Here is a 19,540-nt window from a genome sequence, read left to right as displayed (position 1 = left end):
GTGCTTGCGTGCCTCTAAGGTATGTGCATTTTGCAGAGATGTCTCCCTCCGCCTTATCTGCTTGATCTCGGTGATCATATTTCCCCTTCCCTCTCAGGATTTCAGTTAAGGAAATATTCTAGTAGCTTACTTTTAATTTGCATGGTTTTAGAATACTTACAGTGTAGCTTACCTGTTAACTAAATTTACACATTTTAAGACGAATTTAGCTGGCAGTCTCCAGGATGGTCATTCTTAATAATGATTCTGAAACCTGGATTATCAATCTCAAACTCCTCTTCTGCTGGCCCAAAGCTCCAGTGCTTCAGTATCCCCCCAGGTGCGTGTCTGGGGTAGTGCCCCTCTCCCCACCAGGAAAGGGTACGTTGTTTCTTCATAACAAGCAGCAGGTCCAAACCTGCTCGGGCAAGTCTTAATATACTGTTTCTACCCAAAAAAATGCTCTTCTGGAGGCAGAGGAAATAGAGATGAGGGTGCCGCTGCCTGACCCAGCGCCGAGCCTGGTACATCTGAGTCACGTCCGCACGTGCACACAGTTGTTTTACCCTGTGCTTGTTTGGTGACAGTTTGTGTACCAAATCCTAACAGAGTGGTACTAAACATTGTAATAAACCCTGCCAAGAACTGAGGAAAGGGCAGACGTATGCTCTGAATTTATGCTGATGCAGTGAATCATAGTCTTTTCTCATCAACCCTCGTTACTTAGAGTCTCATAGCTCTTCTGCAAATCGGGAGAATAAACACAAGCCTGATGTCAATCCTTTGGTTGTTACGGGGGTGTCGAGGGACAGTGTGCATTTTTCAGGTTTTCTAGTCAGTTGAGTGTACACCTGCCAGATGTCTTTACACCTCACTCCCTGAGAAGGCCGCTTCAGAGCCTCGCGGGAGGACGGCTGCCGGTACGGACGGTAACACGTGCACACTCACTATCTGCAGCAGCGTTTCATGTTTCAGCCTTGCCTACAGTTGCCTCGCTCGGTGCTTCGCCCTCCGGGCTCCCCCATCAGCCCAGTCTCTCCCCGCGTTCTTGCAGCTGCTGCTCCGCGGGGTCCCCTCCGCGCTGCAGTCAGACACGATACGTGTGTTAGGGGTTTTCAGGAGAGGAGAAGGTCCGAGTGCTCCCTCAGCGCTCCTGGCAGCACCAGCGGCGGGCAGAGCTCCCGGCCAGCGTGTCGCTGCCTCCTACAGACGTGCTGCCTGCCTGAGCGTGGCTGAGGCCGGGCCGTGGGTTTGCTCCTGGCAGATTTAGTGAGGATGAAAAAAAACAGCAACGTCATTCGTGAGGAACTGGGCTAGAAGTCCTGAAAGCTGTCGTGTGGCTACTGCTGCCAGGGCGCGGGGTCGGCAGGCTGGAGGGAAGCCGAGAAGCGCCGCAGTGGGGGTTTCCAGCTGTAGCTGAAAATTCTCCTCTCTGAGGTACCGGGAAAACCCGAGCCCGTGCTGTCACGCGCGGGGGCGCCCGCGTTCGGCCCCACAGGGGAAGGCCCGTTCTTCCCGCCCAGGGACGCTCCGCGGGGCCCTCAGGGGCCGGCGGCCTCAGCCCGCTCCTCGCCTTCGCCCCAGTTCGCCCCAGTTCGCCCCAGTTGGGCCCGGCCCTGAGGCGGCTCCGGCCGCTCCCGCCGCTTTTCCCGCCCCTCCCACCCCCGCTCCGTTGCCGGGCAACCGCGCCCTGGTCACGCGGTCTCCCCTCCCTTCCGGCCACGCCCACCTCCCCACCTCCCCCGCGCGCGCGCGGCGACCGGAAGCCCCGCCCTCCCCCCTCCCGGAAGGGCGCGCGCGCGGCCCGGCGTGCGGGGGCGGGACTTCCGGCGGGCGGGCGGGAGGCGGGGTGACGCGCGCGCGCGCGGCGGGGCAGAGCGGCAGCGCGAGCCGGGGCTGCGGGCGGCCACGCAACTTCCGCCCGGGGGGCTCCGCGCGCCGCCGCCGCCGCCTGAGGGGACGGGAGCCGCGGGCGGCCGAGGAGGAGGCGCCGCCGGGCCGCGGCCTGCGGGGAGCGGGGCGGGCCGCCGCCCAGCGCAGCCCCGCGTAACCCCGCGCAGCCCCGAGCCGGCCGCCGGGCCCGGTTTAGCGGCGGAGCCCGCAGCCCCGAGCGGCTGCGCCCAGCTCCATGAATGGAAATCGGCAGCGCAGGTGAGCGGCGGCGGGGCGGCCCGGCCGGGGCTCGGCCGCGGGGGAAGGGGCGCCGGCCCTCCTCCGCCCGCCGCCACTTGGCCGGAGCGGGGCTCACCGCCCGTCTCCTCCCCTCGCCCCCCCCTCCATCCCCAGCTACCCGCCCCGGTTCCCGCCGCGGCGGAGCAGCGCGTGCTGAAGGGCGGGAGCTTCGCGGAGCTGCTCGCGGGAGCGGAGGGTCCGGGCCGTGCGGGCTCGCCTCGTGGGTGAACTGGGCGGGGGGAGCCGCGGGAGCCCGGCCGGAATAGCTCCGCTAACCGGGGAAGGGCCGGGCGTCCAGCCCTCCTCTGCCGCCCGTTTCCCTGTGCCGAAGATAGTAGAGAATTAATTTTTTTTTTGTATTTCATAACTAGTGTTTCCCAGGCAGCGGCTGTAGGCCAGCTTGCATAATCTTGTAACTGATGATGTCTTTGAGATACCGCCTCGAAAACCGAAGCGTTACCGGCGGAACGGACACTTACTGTCGAGTGCTCGTGCCGGCGTCTTCCGTCGGGCGCAGATGAGGCGTTTTGCCGTTGTGCAGCCAGTCGCGGGACCCTCGAATTTTCAGGCTAATTGCACGTGCCTACACACCGACCAGCCCAAGAGCTTTACATCGGTGCCTTCGGCCATTTGATCCTTTTATATGGGCAGCACGTGCTTAGTCTTTATGAACTTTGTGTTTAAAATGTATTTGGAGAGTTGGAGGAGGAAGTTCTGCTTCAGTTTGTCGGAAGAATTTATCTTTGAGTCTGACAGCAAAGTGGAAGGAGAGTTCAGATTTGGGCAGTGTCTGATCGGCCCCTCGTGCCGTAGCTGGGTGCCGAAGGGAATGTCAAAACCTACTCGGAGTTCCCGTTTCTGTCGCTTCAAGAGGTGCCACGTAGCGAAAATACATGTGTGAGCCCGCAGGTGTCGATGCAAAACGTGTTTTCATCTCTTTGTGCGTAGATACCTTTGTAACAGACGTGGGGATTTGAGTTAACGATTGGGTTTGGCTGGAAGAACTGGCCACCTAGGCTAGTGGCCCCGATTAATGAGGTGTTGAGGAGCTGAAACCATTTGTAGGAAGATGCTGGATTTTAGCAATCTGGTGGAATTCAGGTGGTACGCTCATAAACCATGTGTTTAATAGACTTTAATTATAACCTGGTACGATTCCGCTTGTCTCATGATAAGTAGTAGATTTGCAAGAGTAGCCTGTAAACCCTGTGGTTTTTCTGTGGTATGAGTTTACCTGTTGTTAGGTTACAGGGGTTAGATTTTGGCAAAACATCCCATTAGATGCTGCTCCCCGTGGGCTCAGCCCGCTGAGTGTTGCGTTCAGCGTGATGGATGTTCCTTTCCACGTCTGCTGCGTAAGGAGGGAAGTGTTAAGGGTCATGTTAATGTTTTGGGGAACCTTCTGGCTCTTGGACATCACTATTGGTAGAGGAGAGCACAGACCATCCTTGGTGGGGCAAATAAGGGTTAAAGTTCTGTCAGGAATGGGAGAAAGACGTTGAGACGTGCTTCCTTTTCTGTGCGTGAAGGGAAAACGTGGGGTAGGACAAGCAGAGTGGGGAGGCAGAGGTAGAGTTGTGAGTATACCTGGAGTAAAGTGTTGGGGCGTGTGCCAGGACGTTTTAGGGGAAGCGGTTCTGTAGGTGCCTTCCTATTCGTGCGATGGGCTTAGCCTGCACCGTCCAGACAGCGTGGCTCTTTTCGTCCACGTGATTTGCACGTAGTTTAAAGTAGAAGGATGTGCAGCTGGCTCTTCAGGGTGCGCTTACGGTGAAATCAAATAATCTGAGGAATAGCAATAAAATGCTCGGTGAAAAGGCGGAGCGAAGCAAGAGCCGCTCTCGGTAGCAGCTCCAGTTCGGTGTCGTGCCTCGCGCTTTGCCAGGAGAGCGTCGGCTTCCCAGGGCGGGGGGGTCACACGGTGCCGCCGCGGGACCGGGGGTGCTCTGGGGTACGGCCGAGTCAAATCAGTGTGCTGTGTCTGCCTTCGTTTACACCGCGTAAATTGTTCCTTCCAAGTGTGCAGCTTTTTGTGTTAGAAGCGACGAACTGTTGGTTTTTTTACTCTAGTGTGGTACGCTTTTAACGAAGCACTACAGACATCTTGAATCTTTTGTTCGCTTTTCTGTACAAACCTCCCGCAGATAAAACGCTCAGAATTTGCTTTGCTCTGTCTGTGTTAAGAGCAGTGATTTGGGAGGACCATTAAAAGTTTATGTTTTTGTGGGTGGGGTAGAGAAGGGAAGGGGAATGAATCATAAGTGCCTTCAGAGGTTATTCTGCTCCAGAACACGTGTGATGTGAGCTGCAATGGAAGTTTTCCTCTGGAGCTGCGGTGGAAGCTGTTTGACTCACAATAATGAACTTTACAAATAGTTTGACCCTCGCAGCTTTGCTTCCTTAGTGGTAAAGGCGTCAGGGCATTTCTTGTGCTGATTTCCAGTAGAAAATTAAAGCAGTGGCAGCGACGCAGGGTTGGTATGGCCTTTGACACGTCTGGTCTGGGTTCAGCAGGGAGCCAGCCTGCGGCTGGTGTCTCCCAGTCTCCCAGTCTTGGTGGGCGATGTGAAAATTCAGCCGGTGGTCCCGAGGCTTGTATTGAATCTGGAGTGAGAAGTAGCAGCAAGAGGGTGACTTGCCAAGCGGTCAGAGAGATCTTGATAACAAGTAGTTTTTCTCTCTCGTTAGAGTAGTCTGTATAACTGAACTGTCACGCAGAGCGTTTACCTCTGAATTAAAGTTTGCGGTTAGATCCGAGTCGGTTCCGTTTTTCGTGTTCTTCAGTCGTAGGATCTCATTTCTTTGTGCTCTAATGCATTTTTCCGAAAATGATGAAATTTGTCGTTAATTTATTGCTGCTTTTAATTTTGTTCACATGCGAAACTTGCTAGGACATAAAGTAAACTTTCACGTTCTGTTTTAAAGTACTTTTGTTAGTAACTGCTAAAACTGTACTTTATTCTGCAAGGGGCTCCCTGGTAACATGGTTCTAAATTCAGTAACGTGACCCCGTGTCTCAGATCTTGGTGTTCTGCTCTTAGATATTTTTCAGGCAGTAAACTAGAAAAAGGGAAACTGCTTGCATCTTAAATTTAAACTGCACTAGCAAGTGGGCGGACGGCACGTTTCACTCTCCCCAGCAGCAGTTTGAAGTTAGCGGGTTTGGGGAAGGGATTGCGGAGTTTTCAAACCGTAAATGTGAAACCAGGAGAATAAATACGAGTGCATTAAGAATTGCATATTTTCTTATAAAGTGCTTTTTTTTTTTTTTTTAGCGTAAATGCAAGTCCATATTGATACAGGTTCCTTTTGGTGGCAAAACGTGGTGTATCTACACTCAACAATAATGATTGTGTCAGTTTACCTTCCCGATTCCGGTCTGTGGAAGCACTTTCAAAGGAAAAGCATTGCTCCGCTCGTGCGGGTTGTCGTGTTCTCTTCTCCTGAAGCAGTTAGATATTAACTTTACAACGTGCATGTAACCTGCTTTTTTCAGCTTAACCTTCTTTATGATTAGATTTTTTTTAATGCTTCAGGAGCATTAATTATCTTGTAAATGCTTCCAGAACACCTCCCCGTGTTCTCTGTAACTTCGTTAGGATAACACAAGTTAGCACACTAGTATTTACTTGTGCAGTTGGCTCTCACTGAGCATGGTGTCGAAACGTTGGCTTTTGATGAGTTTTGACACGACTTACTATCTGGAAACTTAAACAAAACAAAAAAAGCACCCAAATTGCAAGTAGGAATGTTTAGAAAACGTGGATTGCGTTACTCATAAATAATGTAATGCCACCCAGCGAGGCTGCAGCTACAGAAATCGGGGAATTCATGATTTCTGCCGTAAGGAGCTCAATTCTTTAAACTAACATTTAAATATAATCTTTCCTATCTATTTTTTAAAATCTAGAATTAACTTTTTGGTAGTGATAAGATTTTGAGCTCCACAGGCTGGGCCTCTTGAGTCCAAGCAGAGGCCAGGGGCCCTCTGAAAGGGAATCTTTTTTTTTTTTCCTTTTTTTTCCCCCCTCCATCCTCTCCCCCCTCCATGGAGAGCTTTCAGGAGCTCAGCCTGAGGATAGGATCTGTTAGACAAATCTGTCTTGTGTTACTGAGCCGGAGTTTAAATAATATTTTACCGGTAAAGTCCTCTATCATGTGTTTGAGGCTGTTCAGTCACCCATTCAATTAGAGATTTAGAACTGTTTTATAAACAAAAATAAAACTATTAAGTAATCATCTGTTAATCTTTTTTGGGTTTACAATGCTGAAGCCACAGTAGGAAAGAGGATCATTTTTTGCCAGAAGCTTGGTACTGATGTCTCTTTCTGCAAGGAAAGGATCATGTAAGGAAATCTGTATTTTCTATTAGCATCTTGCTAGAAATCGGTATCTTGCTTCGCGCTGTAAAACTGTCTTGCCTGCCAAAGGCTTCAATTTTCCGTAAAACGGTTTGTTGAAAGTATTTGCAGGTTTCTGTGCTTCTGCTCTTTCTGCTCAGGCTTTATTCCGATTAGGACTTCGTTTGGTTGCTAGGTAGATTCAAGCCTGTGTTTTGGATGCGTGCCAGATGTGTTCTATACTGCTGGCTGGATTGCCATAGAAATTACAGTTGATTTTTGTTGTGTTTAATCTTTATTATAACGTCTATAATTCCACAGAAGAACAGATTCCGATTCAGAGCTCATTTCAACCATTAGAGGGACTTCCATACTGGTCTGGAGTATGATCTGACTTGAATAGGAATTTTCACGTTGTGGATCTGAATACTGACAACTGCAAATTTCCACTGTTTTCTGTTGGAGTAAATTGTAAAATCGTGTAAATCACAAAACCATCAAATGGTTCTGTTGGCGGAGGTGCCACATAATCGCACTTGAAATTAATTTCATGTACGTGTCTTTTTAATGTTACTGCGAACTTTAGCTGTTTGGAGAAGTAGTATTGGTATGAGCTTTTTCTTCAGAGTTTCGTAAACAATACGTTAGGCCATTTCAGCAAGCATTTTTTTAACTTTTTGTAGTATTAGTTTCCTCACTGAGCCCTCTAAAATTGCCAATTCCTATTTTTCAATCCCTTTTTGGGTTTTGTCGAAATCTTGGATTAAATATGAGCAAAGCTCCTCAGAATACCTTCTTCCATCTCTCATCGGCGAGCTCCGTGGTTATGGGATGTAGGTTATCTGGCGTGTTACCCAGCCCAGGGGCAGACACGGGTACCAGCGTACGCTCCTGTTGGGCTGTGGGGTGCCCGTGGGACGCAGCAGGGCTTCGAGGTACCCACCTCTCAACGAGGCAGCGGTGGTGGGAGCAAAGCCCCGTCCTTGTGCACCGTGGGCACTGTTGGGAGATGGAACTTTCCTGGTTTTGTATCTGTTTTGCAGAGATATTGTAAGAGTTTCTGCTCCTACTTGTTTATTGAGCTTGTTCGCTCATGAGAAGAAAAGTCTTCCAGCGTTGCTGAAGGATGTTCATAAATAATGACTTCAGCAAATGCTACGAACAATAATTTATAAAATGATATACCTTTAGGTCCTGAAGAGATGATTTTTTTTCTGCCTTGCATTATTACTGGTTTAAATGCTTAGTTAAGTGTTTTCTCTGCAGGTTTTTCTTTTATGTTTTCTAATGAGTAACTGCACGTTCAGAAGGTTCGAGTTATTTAGTGCTGGATCTTGTATCTTCTTGAAATGTTCTCTCTTGCTGTAGAAAAGCCTTCCAAGGATCTGAAGCGTGGATTTGAGTTCCCATTTCTGGTTTTATTGTTCTATGTTATAAATCACTTGACTGTCGATGTTGGGGACTTTCCGTAACGTGGTTTATGAATTGAGTACTGTTCTGGCATGCTAAACAGATTTGGTTTATGGTTTTTCTTGGATTTTTGAAGAACACGCTAGGCATATGTTCATATCTGATGCTCTAATGGCAGAGCAGTAATAGTTTCTTAAAGAAGTGTCTCCTCTAAAACTGGTGGGTGCCTGAAGGGTGCAGGGCTGCTGCTCGTCCGCGGGCGCCGGGACTCCGGCCGTTCCCCATCTGCTGCGGGGTCAGGCCGTCCTGCCCGCAAGGATTTCTGAAACTTTAATGGCTTTGTTTTCACAGTGGTTAAATAACACGAAGGAATAATCAGTCTGCCAGTCATAGTCATTCTGTGCTACTTAGAATAATACTACTTTTAGTATTTTTGGTTCGGGTGTTTATTTCCATTAGCTTGACACAGGACTTAGGCATGAAGTTGAGTGAGTCACTGATACGATCCGGGAGCAGTAGCTGTCCTCAGAGAGCGTCGTTTGTTATTTATGTTTTATTGGGTTTTGAGTCACAGGTTTGAAGCCAGTGACACGGGCTTTCACAACATACAATCTGGCAATTTAGTGTATTTTGAAAGCAGGATATTGTGAGTGGGTGCTAGTGTATTTGGACAGTGATGGCAGAATTGGATTACAACATGCTCGTGGTTTTAAGTTAATTTGTCCAAGGGAGCATGTGTGTTGCACAAAATGCTAGCAAAATCAGCTGGATTTTTTGAAAGAATTACTCCTGACTAGCGTGTAGAAGTGCACTGCTTATTCATTTCTTGGTCACTTGATTCCTGTTTGCCAAAATCTGGGTTTTAACTTCTTCCAGGAAGAGCTGTTTCCTGAGGAGCCCTGTGCCGTACGGCCGAACAAGTGAGGCTAAAGAACGCCTTTGTCTAACAACTGGTATTTTCTTGTTTTGTTCACCGCTGTTTTCCAGGGAGCAGAGCTGGGAGGCCTGCTCGCATACTTGGCTTTGGGTCGAGCATTTCTGTTACGACCCAGGGTTCTGAAGCACACCCTGCCTCCTGTTAGTAACTGAATATCATTCCTCCCTTTCAGGTTTTTGCCCTGGTGCAGTCGATCAGTAGGATTCTGTTAATTTAAGCGAAGGGCTCAACAGCAGGATAGCATTCGTTCCCCTGAAGGGATTTATCTCTTCTCCACTCCTCAGTGCTCCCTTAAAACACTCAGCTTGGTGCAACTTCCAGAGGAGACGGTGACAAAGATTTCAGCCGTAGTGTGTTTCCCTGTTCCATGCGCTTCGACTTCTTCACCTAACCTTCATAAGGATCGTCTTCGTGCCGACTGTTTCTTCTGGGCTTACAGATTTTGACAGCTGTTTTTACATTTTACATGATTTTAACCAGTGGGGTGGGAGGAGACAGGGCAGACCAGGCTATGGCAACCTTTTTAATGTTATCTTTACTTCAGCAGTTTTGTTAGCTTTTCCTACAGGTATGAGCTAAGTATAAACTGTGGCACGTACGTCTTCAAAATATTAAAATAAGCTATTGAGTCATTTGTGTCACTCAGATGTTTAGTAGTAACTTTTTGCATATGCTTATATTCAGAAAATATATCTGGAGTAAATTGTAGAGCTGCTTTTACTCATGTGACAGTATTAAAATGAAGAAAAAGTTGGAGAGAACAGATGCTTGGAACAAGTTTTGCATAAGCATAGTCTGTGAGGGTGTTTTAAATGATGCGTCTTGTTTTATGTTTTTGTTTTATCTTACGGCTCAAAGCCAAGCCCACTCAGAACTTTTGGGTAGTTTTCTGGTTAGAGCCAGACAAATGTTACAGATGAACTTAGCTTTGATGTTCACCTATTCTCAGTACATGGTTTCTTTCAAGATAATGAGATTTATTTTTTTTTTCCAGGAATGGTGGAGATTAATCAAAAGGCAAATAAAACATTTTTACCAGCACTTGACATTTTAACTCTTCTATGAAAATGAGTGGGCTGGAATTGCTATCTGCGTCACTGAGTAGGAGTAGAGGGGAGAACTTTTAACTAACTTAATCGAATGCTCTGTAAATCATGACATTTGTATGATGAGTAATTTTTTAAAACTTGGGCTGCAAAGCATGTTGGTTTTGTTGTTTCTTGACTGGGAAGAGATATTTTTAAGTGGAAATACCAGTAGAAATTCTTGAAAGAGGACTACGTGTACTGCTGTGTTTGGTTTTTTGAGGCCTGAATAACCCACATCTTGAACTGAGGATTCTCATCTAAATGATGCAGAGTAAATGGAAAAGATAACCAGAGGAGCATGTAACACGTATTACTAGATGGGTGCTTTTAACTGACTCTCAAAATACCCATCGCTTATTGCAGACTGGGATGGTTTCTCTGAGCAGCTGTGGGTATTCTTCTCTAATGTATAAGTCCTCAAAGGTTTTACCATCCTGTGTCTTAATCCGAGTCTTTCCTCTTGTGGTCAATAAGCTTTACTGGTGCCATTAGACAGGACCTAATGGTTTTACTCTCCATCCATTTTCAGCTGACAAAGTTCAAGAATAATCTGTCTTCCAAGACTAAGCTAATAATGGCAATGAAATTAAGAGTTTATCCCAAATAACATGCACGGCTCCAGACCTGCTTCCGAGTTTTCGTATTGTGGCAACTTTGTTATTCCTAGGTGTTCAGAAAAGACTTGTAAAACTTTTTGTGTTTCAGTGGCAGACAGGCTTTCCACAATAATAAAGTGTTACAAGGGAAAGCACACTTACTGTTGTTGTTTAGGAAGTCTCTGGATTTTATTCATGTTAATCACAGAATCTGAAACTCAGCAGTGGGAAAACAGCGTAGATGTGGGTGGAGGCTCGTGAAGGAAAATTGGGCAAGTGTTCACTTGGAACTTACCGGGTTAGCGGGCTGTTGGATGTGTGCTCTTCCGTGCAGCTCATTTTCCCTTCTTCCATGTGCGGGCTCGGGTGCCTGCCCAGTCCTCCTGCGGGTTGGTTCAGGGAATTGCCTAAAACCGAGAAAGGGGAAGTCTCAGTGGGGGACAAGTGTCTGTGCCTGCAAATGCAAGGAGCCTTATGTATTTTTAAGCTGCTGAAATGTAAGCAAGTAGTATCTTCACGACACAGCTCGTGTGTTGTGCTTATCTTCTAATCTGTTATCTTTTTTTCTTTCGCAGGACCCGTCGGGGCACAGCCCCTACTCATGGTGCCCAGACGTCCTGGCTATGGCACCATGGGCAAACCCATTAAACTGCTGGCCAACTGCTTCCAAGTTGAAATCCCAAAGATTGATGTCTACCTCTATGAGGTGGATATCAAACCAGATAAGTGTCCTCGGAGGGTGAACAGGTAAGACGGTGAAATTTGCCCTTGTAAATTAGACAGATACTGAAATTTATAAACAGCAGAGGGACCTGCTGAAGTAAATACAGTCTCTGTGTAGCTTAAAATGTGAGCGTTATGCTGTGGAGACCTGTGGGCGAGTTCTCATGAACGTCTGTGAGGTGGGTCCAGACCTTTCCCAGGTTCTCTTCAGCTCAGCTGTGAGCAGACGCCGCGCAGCGGGCCAGCCAGTACTGGTCATGGTACTTCTGCTGTGTGGCAGCAACCCCTGTCCTTCAGGGCAGCATAAATACAGTATAGCTGTAGGCAGCTACCTGTTTTGGTTGCAGTGCCGGCTGCTGAATCATTTGAGTTAGCAGGAATCTGCTCCTATGGGTGTTTTTATCCTCAGCTGATGCTGAGATACGCTGCAGCTTTGATTAATCTGAAGGGCTCCCCAGTTTGATTCACTCGGGTACTGTGGTCAGAAGCTAGGGGCTAAAAACCATCGCTGTAGGTAGAGCAGGAGACATCCTTCAGCTGGAAAGCTCCCGGCAGGAGTAGTGGTATGAAAGCACTGCGGACAAACTAGTTCCCCCCTTGTTCGCAGAGATTTCACGCAGTCAGCTTAGTACATTTGAAACGATCGGACTTGGTTTGAGCTCCGTCTGTGTCCTTCCTCTGTGGTTAGAGCATTTTGTATAGCACACTGTATCTTATTTTCATGTCTGCTGTGTGTTGGGGTCAGTGAAATCTCTTGCTCGGCTACTTTATTTCTAGATTGCTGGTTAAATGCAGCGAATATTTTCACATTCTGTATCCCTGTTCATTTAGTGATCCCACAAACTGTACGTATCGAGTGCTGGGTTCTTCAGCCCTAACAGATTGCTGGTACAGTTTTTTTTATATGTGGTCTTCGGGTTTTTTGTCCTAAACCTCATGAATTTTGGGAGCCAGAGAAGCCTCCTCAGAAGGAGTAGTTAACTGAAAACCTGACAGTAGAGCTGTAACCATTTTTGCTTTTTAAAGATTACAACATTTTGTATTTCCTGTATTTCTTCTCTGCATTGAATATTTTTTTTTTTAGGAGTTACTTGTTAGTCTCTTGTGAAATCTTTCATCAGTTAAAGTTCAGGGTAGCTGAAAATCATTTTTTCCCCCTTCCATCTGCAACTGCTTTTTTACATTTAAGCAATAACATATAGCTAGGGCCTGATTCTGGCTGGGGATTTTTTTTTTTCCCCCTGCAGTTATGAAGGCTATATAAATGCCTATAATAAGTATTGATTAAAAGGAAACTAATAAATTGCCAAAATTGGGATATAATAATTCTGTGAGTTAATATTTAATATAATCCTACTGTTATGAAAGGTGAATTTACTGCTGTATTGTTAAATGAAGAATGCTTGTGAAGCCACGCTCGTAGGGATACAAGGAGAATACAAACCACTCTGCACTGACTTACACTTGTACGTCCAGTTCTTTTCTAGGGTGCTCTTGTAACGAAGATAAATGTGATTTCACTTATAGCCTGACTAAACCCACTTTTTAGTCTATTTTAATCAAGCACTGCCATACAACAGACAAAGGGAGACAAAGCTCTAAGAGCTCTGGTTGCTCCAGATTGTGATTCTGTGTGGTTGGTTGGTACTGTACCAGCGGGAGAAACTACAGATGTGTGAAAATAGTGCATTTGAAATAAGCTGTTTTAAAATAGCAACTAAATTTTATTTCAGATTTAAAAGGAAAAAAAGAAGTCCCTTTCATCTGTCCTGTTTGTAGGGTAATTTCAAGCTTGCTTCCCAAACCAGAACTGATGTTGGTCACAGCTTGCTTTAGTTGGTTAAGCTTTAGATAAATCCTGTGTCTTCTGAAGTTTTCAGTTCATGTGGAGAGAGGTAAAAGCATTTGGTTTGAGTTTGTAAAGTAACTCTGTGTGAAATGGTCAATAGTTTTGCTTACCTAAATAATTGTGATTTCCAGAAGAGCATGTTTGCAGCTGAGACAACTTTTCCCACCTTTTGCAAGTCTCGGATTGCGTATCTAACCGTTGCTTTTGACTCTTGTTAGATTGTGTGACGGTGGGTTGTTTCCTAAAAGTGCTTTTTGTGGACTGGAGTTAAATTTAAATGGTTTTTGAAGTTTCTTATTCATAAATCTAGTTGTTTAGGTCAGATGCATGTGTAACTGTCGAGAAGCTCATCGACTTCCTATTCCCCCAGTAAAGACACTGTCTTGCTTTTCCTTGTTTGTGTTACCAGCTGGTAGAAGCAGTTGTCTGGTTTTTGTCAAGGTAAACGGAGAAGACTAATTGAACGCAGGCAGCAAGCCTAATGAGTTGCTTTAATAGTCAAATGTTTTCAAATGAAGGACTAAATTTGCTTTCAAATTTGACAGCAACACAGTATGTAAATTACGAATCCTAATATAAACTGCAGTTTAAAATCTGAAAGCTGAGGGTAAATCTTGCATACGTACTGGATTTTTCTAAGTAGGGAACCATGAAATTGGTTATTTAAAAATACTACTACTTCACCAACTTTCATGTGTGTAAAAAATACGGCAGATGTTACTTAAAAACTGCAAGAGCTTGTATAAATGAGCCCAATAAAAGAGTTTAATGTCTGCTGAATAAATGACTTCGGTGTGTTGTGGATTACGCAGAGGAGAATGGCTTTCATTAGTCTAAATTGAAATCAGTGTGCTGAAATACCTGCTTTGAAGAAATTCCCTTAGAAACTGTTTTTCCCTTTCTCTTGCATGCTGTGATAGTTATTTCTAAGAACTCCGTGGATTTACACAGACTCAGCTATTCCGAAATAGTTTCTGACTAACACCCTGTCTGCATGCTTGTATTTGGAATAAATAGTGGGTTTAGTTCCTGAATAGCTGCTGGGTTTTTTTAAATTCACCTGCACCTTTATTAGCTGTAGAGAGGCTTAAAAATCTCGAGTGTCTTCTGTTTCCTTTTCACTTTCCGTTGTAGCAGTGCTCTTTCCCCCTGCTGCTGCTGCAGGCGGAAGGTAATGCCGCCGTGCTTGGGAGCGTGCCGTGCGTGCGAGATGGGCAGCGGAGCTGCACCTGGGACTTGGGTTTGACAGAGCCTCTTGCTTTCTCCCTCCTGCCCCGACTCTTCACCGCTGGCTTTTATCCCTCTGCTTTTGTCACAGGTTGTGTGACAATAAGCCGGCACTGATGGAAAGAGATTTTTTGCACGCGTAGCCCTGTGCGTAGCGTGACGGGGGGGCAGCGCCCCGGTGCGGGAGGGGGTTTTTGGATGAGGTGGGCTTGTGCAGGAGCACAGTTGAGTACTACGTAGGTATTTTGAAATTGCTTAAGTGTATTGATGTGCTTTTAGCCAACGAAAGAGCTTGGATCCCGAGAGACCAGTAATGTAAAGAACTGTGAAATGGAGAATTTCTCTTCCGTTTCCCCCAGTCCCAGCTGAGAGGTGAAAGTGCTGCTACTAGTTTTGCTTGAAGAGGAAGTCGATATTTATCTCCTGAAGTACTGTAGGCTGACATTTCCTGATCAGGCAAGAGTATACTAGTAAGCTTCTGCTTTGCAAGAATGCTACTTTGCATATGCTTAAGAAAGGTGTTTAATTTCTGTAGAATAAGGGAGTTACGTCGTGTCAAGTAAGATGCGGTTGTTGTGCCACTGAAAGCAAGGAATGCCCAAAGAATTCAAATCCTGGAGGCATGTTTCAGTTAGAGGCACTGCAAAAGTTGCTTTGAACCTGATATATCTACTGCTTGTGACAAGAAGCATTTTTTTTATGTAAGACGAAAATTTTATGGTGTTTTTTCAAGTGTAATTTCAGTGCTTGTATCAGATTACCATTTTCTTTATTGCCGTCAACCCATAATAAAGGAAGTCAGGAGAATCTGTAATTGTGTGCAGATTTGATCAGGCTTTTACTAGATTTTATTGTAAAAACTCTGAAATAATTTAAAACGAAGACATTTTTGTTAGGGTACCTCATTTCTATATACAATGTAGGCAGAAATCAGAACTCTTATGAATTGGAGCACAGATGACTACAGAATGTTCCTAGGTAGACAGTACAATTAACTCCAGGCCCTGCGAGCTGGCGTGGCTTCCAGTTGTGAGTTTGCACTAGTTTTTCATAATCCTAGCTTGGGGGTGTTCTTCCAAGGTACATGTGTCCTTGTTTTCTGTAATAAATGTTATACAAAGGCCTCAGTCGTTTCTAGGACTTTCTGAAATTATTTCAGTAACAGTATTTGCTAGTATTTGAGCATTTGCATTATGACTTTATTCCTTAGTGTTTATCTGTTTTTTAGTTAAATTATGTGCAGTACCTTTTTGGAATACCAGTGGGTGTTCTGTAATTCACTTGAGTAATATGTTTGTTGAAACTACTTCAGCAAAACACAGGGTGTGTGGGAGCCAGTTCCAGTCTGATACTTCTTTGACAATATCTTCATTGTGAATATATCAACTTTTCTAGGGAGGTGGTGGACTCAATGGTGCAGCATTTTAAAGTGACAATATTTGGGGACCGCAGACCAGTTTATGATGGGAAAAGAAGCCTCTATACAGCCAATCCGCTTCCCGTGGCCACTACTGGGGTAAGATAACGGGGAGAAAAAAGGGTACTTGTATCAGCTTCATAGGAAAGAAGAAGAACAAGCCCAACTTCTAATATGGCTGGGTTCAGAAAAACTGGAAGTATCTTATAATAGCTGTAGAGAAATGAAGTCCTTCTAATGTATCTTCTGCAGATTCCAGTGTATGTAAATGTGCATGTAAGATTGCATTCAGAACCTCCCCTGGAGTTCAGTAGCCTCTTTCTACAGCAAAACCTGTTAAATACTCAGTTTTACAGACCGTAATACGTTATCTTACAATGAAGTACTATTAAAAAATCAAACCACAATTTCTCTGGAATGAAGAGTTTTTCTCATTCAAGATGACAAAGTTATGTGATCCTCTTCTGCTTGGTGAGGACCCATTTCTCTTTATTTTGTGCATTTGATAACGTACTTCCATCAGAGGTGCTGTGTCCTAAATATCTGAGGTTTTAAGTCTCTGGCCCAGTTACAGGAAGGAGTGGAAACTCAAGGCCACCCGACTCGAGAATAAAAGACTGTTTTTTTTCCCCTCCCACCCCCACCCAGGTGGATTTGGATGTGACATTACCAGGAGAAGGTGGAAAAGATCGTCCCTTCAAAGTGTCAATAAAGTTTGTTTCTCGGGTGAGCTGGCACTTGCTGCATGAAGTTTTGACAGGAAGAACCTTGCCTGAGCCTCTGGAACTAGACAAACCTATCAGCACTAACCCTGTTCATGCTGTCGATGTGGTGCTACGACACCTACCCTCCATGAAGTAGGTTCACTGTCTTCCTGCAGTCTGTCTTTACCTGAAGTATCCCCACTGGGAGAGCTTCATCCCTGTTTCTTCACAGGTGAAAAGAAAAAAAAAAATGATCATTTCCCCTTACGCAGCACAGCCGGTTAGCTGAACTGGGGAGATTGGAGCTAATTGTGTAGAAGTGTGTGTTTCTGTAGACATTTAAACCCCAAAGCAGGTGATGTATTTGAAGAGATCAAGAAACAGGAGACACTTCCAATAGGCCTTAATTGAAATACTGAGAGATCGCAGCATGCAGTAGCACCGCTTTCATGTTTTCTGCTCAAGTTGAGCCAAGTATCGTGCACTTGATGGCAGTGGCTGTCGAAAAGCATGAGTCTCTTTAATTCATTGATATATCATCAACAGTGCATGCTTCTCAGGTTGAGACTAGCTACCTGTGCCCAGGCTGGAGCGGGCTTTGAGCAGCCTGGGCTAGTGGCAGGTGTCCCTGCCCGTGGCAGGTGGGTTGGAACTAGTGATCTTTAAGGTCCCTTCCCACTCGAACCGTCCACGATTCTCTGTGTATGGTCTGTTCAAATATTCCCATGTAAAAGGTGCAAAAGGCTGGTTTTGAGGGTCAGTCCAGTATACACAGTGCTGTTGTACAGAATCCGCTGTGATGGAGATTATACTGTCTTGAAGTGGAAGGTGAGAAAGGGTAAGTTAACTTAGCTGTTGATTTGTTGTGAAAACTGGAAGTGGTTGTGCATTGCTGAAACTAGTAAATGTTCTGTCTTGATTTTCAAAACACTGCAATGGGAACAGAAGCATTCAGAGTATATTGTTCATACTTGATTCTAGGCACAGATTCCTGGTGTGCAAAATTCCAAAAAATAACAATGATGTGTGTTTATAATCTTTATTATAGAATTTTTTAATTTGGAAAGCAAAGGCATAAATGTCTGGTCATCTTTTTCACTAGGTATACCCCTGTGGGCCGCTCCTTTTTCTCAGCTCCGGAAGGCTATGATCACCCCTTGGGTGGGGGTAGGGAGGTCTGGTTTGGATTCCATCAGTCCGTTCGGCCTGCCATGTGGAAGATGATGCTCAATATCGATGGTACGTTGGGATAATCACGTTGCCGTTCAGTCATTTTGCTGGAGTTTGTGGTACCATGTTTCTGTGTGCTGATAAGTTTCGGTGCCATCTGTGCAAGAGAGATTTAGTAAGCAGAAGCCATCTTCTACAGCAATTTCTTAACTCATGTTGTAAATAATAAAGAGTTAAAGTATCTTGGGGTATTTTGCTAGAACTTATATTAGAACAAGAAAACTTTCAAACTTTTTTTGTAGACAAGGGGTTTTCACCTGAAAAATACTTGTGTTTCCTTGCTTGGTTTGAAGATTTAGTAATTGTCTCTTGCGATACCCTGATGAAACACAACATTAACTGTGCAGTCAGTCTACTGTAGAAGTTATAATGATGATAATAGTGAGATTTGTAACGCAGCGTAGGTGTGCATACGTTGGCTTCCTGTTCAGCCAGTTTGAACCAGACCTATATGGCAAAGGCTACCTAGAAATCCAAGTATTTTCTTCTGGATTTGTCATCATGTCAGGGTTTCAACAGAAATTTACCTGCCAAATTAAAAAAAAAAGGAAAAAATCTATATAGGAAGGAAAAGCCTTGCATAGCTTATTTTCCTACTTAATTTTCTGTATTGGTACATCTGCAGTGACACAGGCAAATTGCTTAAGATGTGTCTCCAGCTGTCCACGGTAGGTGGTGTTCAGTACTTCCAAGGAAACTGTCAAATATATCCCCAACACTTTTGTGAATAGGGCTAATTGAGATGGGCTTTCTTATGCAAAATCAGATCCGCTTTGCACCGCTTTATTAAGTCCCGGATGAATGCGTTTGAGATCAACCGGTGCTTGTGTCAGACTCCTTGGTGCTGTAAGCACTCCGACTCTATTTAGATGTTAAACCCCTATTGAAAAATGTCAGTGTTTGAGGTGCAGGTGCTGCCTAAAGTTTTCTCTAATTCATGTTCTGTTCTCACTGTTTGAAACGCTTTATAAACCCGAAGTAAACAGTCTGTCTTTTTTTGCACTAGGTTGAGCGCTCTCAGTCAGGTTGTGCTCAGTGTCTGTCTTGGAGCATGATAAAATGTTGCAGGTGATAACTGAGCTTTCACACTGAAAATCTGCAAGTCCATGTGCTCTGGTTTACCGAAGTTGTGAATGATGCTGATGTGACTTGAGATGGGTTAGTTCTTGTAAAATTACAAACAGTGGCTGTGGGGCAGCTATTGATTGAAAAATGAATGTAAAAATCTTACCAGTCCGAGCAATAAGCGATACTGGTATCTACATGCCAGGTACTGAGGTAACCACAGTTCAGGTAGGACGAGAGTATTAATTCACCCCAGTTTAGGATGCACTGCTCTGTTACTTCCTGTGAAGCAAGTTTTTCTTACCAGCATTAGCAAGCGTAGTAGTAACTCTTGCAGGAAACATTTTTTTTTTTTCCCATTCTTTCTGTGAATGAGAAACTTAAGAACTTTAAGCTACAACTTGCGGGGCGATCGCTTTACGTTGTGGTTTGAGGCTGCGAAGATTACGTTCAAATCCCGTCGCTTGATTTTGTTGTTGTTGAACTTGTGTGAGGTTCTCTGCAAGATCTGCTTCTCCCTGTGCGGCTGCGGGAGGGGCGGGCGCGGGCGGGGAGCTCGGTGTGTTCATTCAGCAACGGCCTCCGGGGGGGTTGGCCGGAGTGCGTCATGTGGAGTTGGCAGCCTGCTGCAGTGACGCATGTCTGAAGAATGTTTCATTGTATTAGCACAGAAATGTGGTGGTTTCGGTACATGAGAGCTGACGAACTAATAAAATGCTTGTCAAGTATTTATTTTCTGTAGTTGCCATCTAAAGTTTTAAATGTAAGGAGTAGTTTGCTTTGTGTTTGAGCTATACCTAGTG

General features: G+C 45.3%; 1 protein-coding gene across 1 annotated transcript in view; it reads left to right on the top strand.

Moving 5' to 3' along the window:
• The first annotated feature begins 2,063 nt into the window (after positions 1 to 2,063).
• Positions 2,064 to 19,540, top strand: part of AGO3 (argonaute RISC catalytic component 3) — a 37,899-nt gene continuing 20,422 nt past the window's right edge. Inside the window, exons 1-5 of the mRNA XM_074925946.1 lie at positions 2,064 to 2,130; positions 11,098 to 11,269; positions 15,717 to 15,837; positions 16,387 to 16,595; positions 17,545 to 17,681. Coding sequence (XP_074782047.1) covers positions 2,112 to 2,130; positions 11,098 to 11,269; positions 15,717 to 15,837; positions 16,387 to 16,595; positions 17,545 to 17,681 — 658 coding nt within the window. The 5' untranslated portion in view covers positions 2,064 to 2,111. The remainder of the gene's footprint in view (positions 2,131 to 11,097; positions 11,270 to 15,716; positions 15,838 to 16,386; positions 16,596 to 17,544; positions 17,682 to 19,540) is intronic.

This window comes from Athene noctua, chromosome 24, assembly GCF_965140245.1.
Source record: "Athene noctua chromosome 24, bAthNoc1.hap1.1, whole genome shotgun sequence".
NCBI lineage: Eukaryota > Metazoa > Chordata > Aves > Strigiformes > Strigidae > Athene > Athene noctua.
Note: the sequence above shows the minus strand (reverse complement) of the source record. Positions and strands in the feature narration are given on the sequence as shown.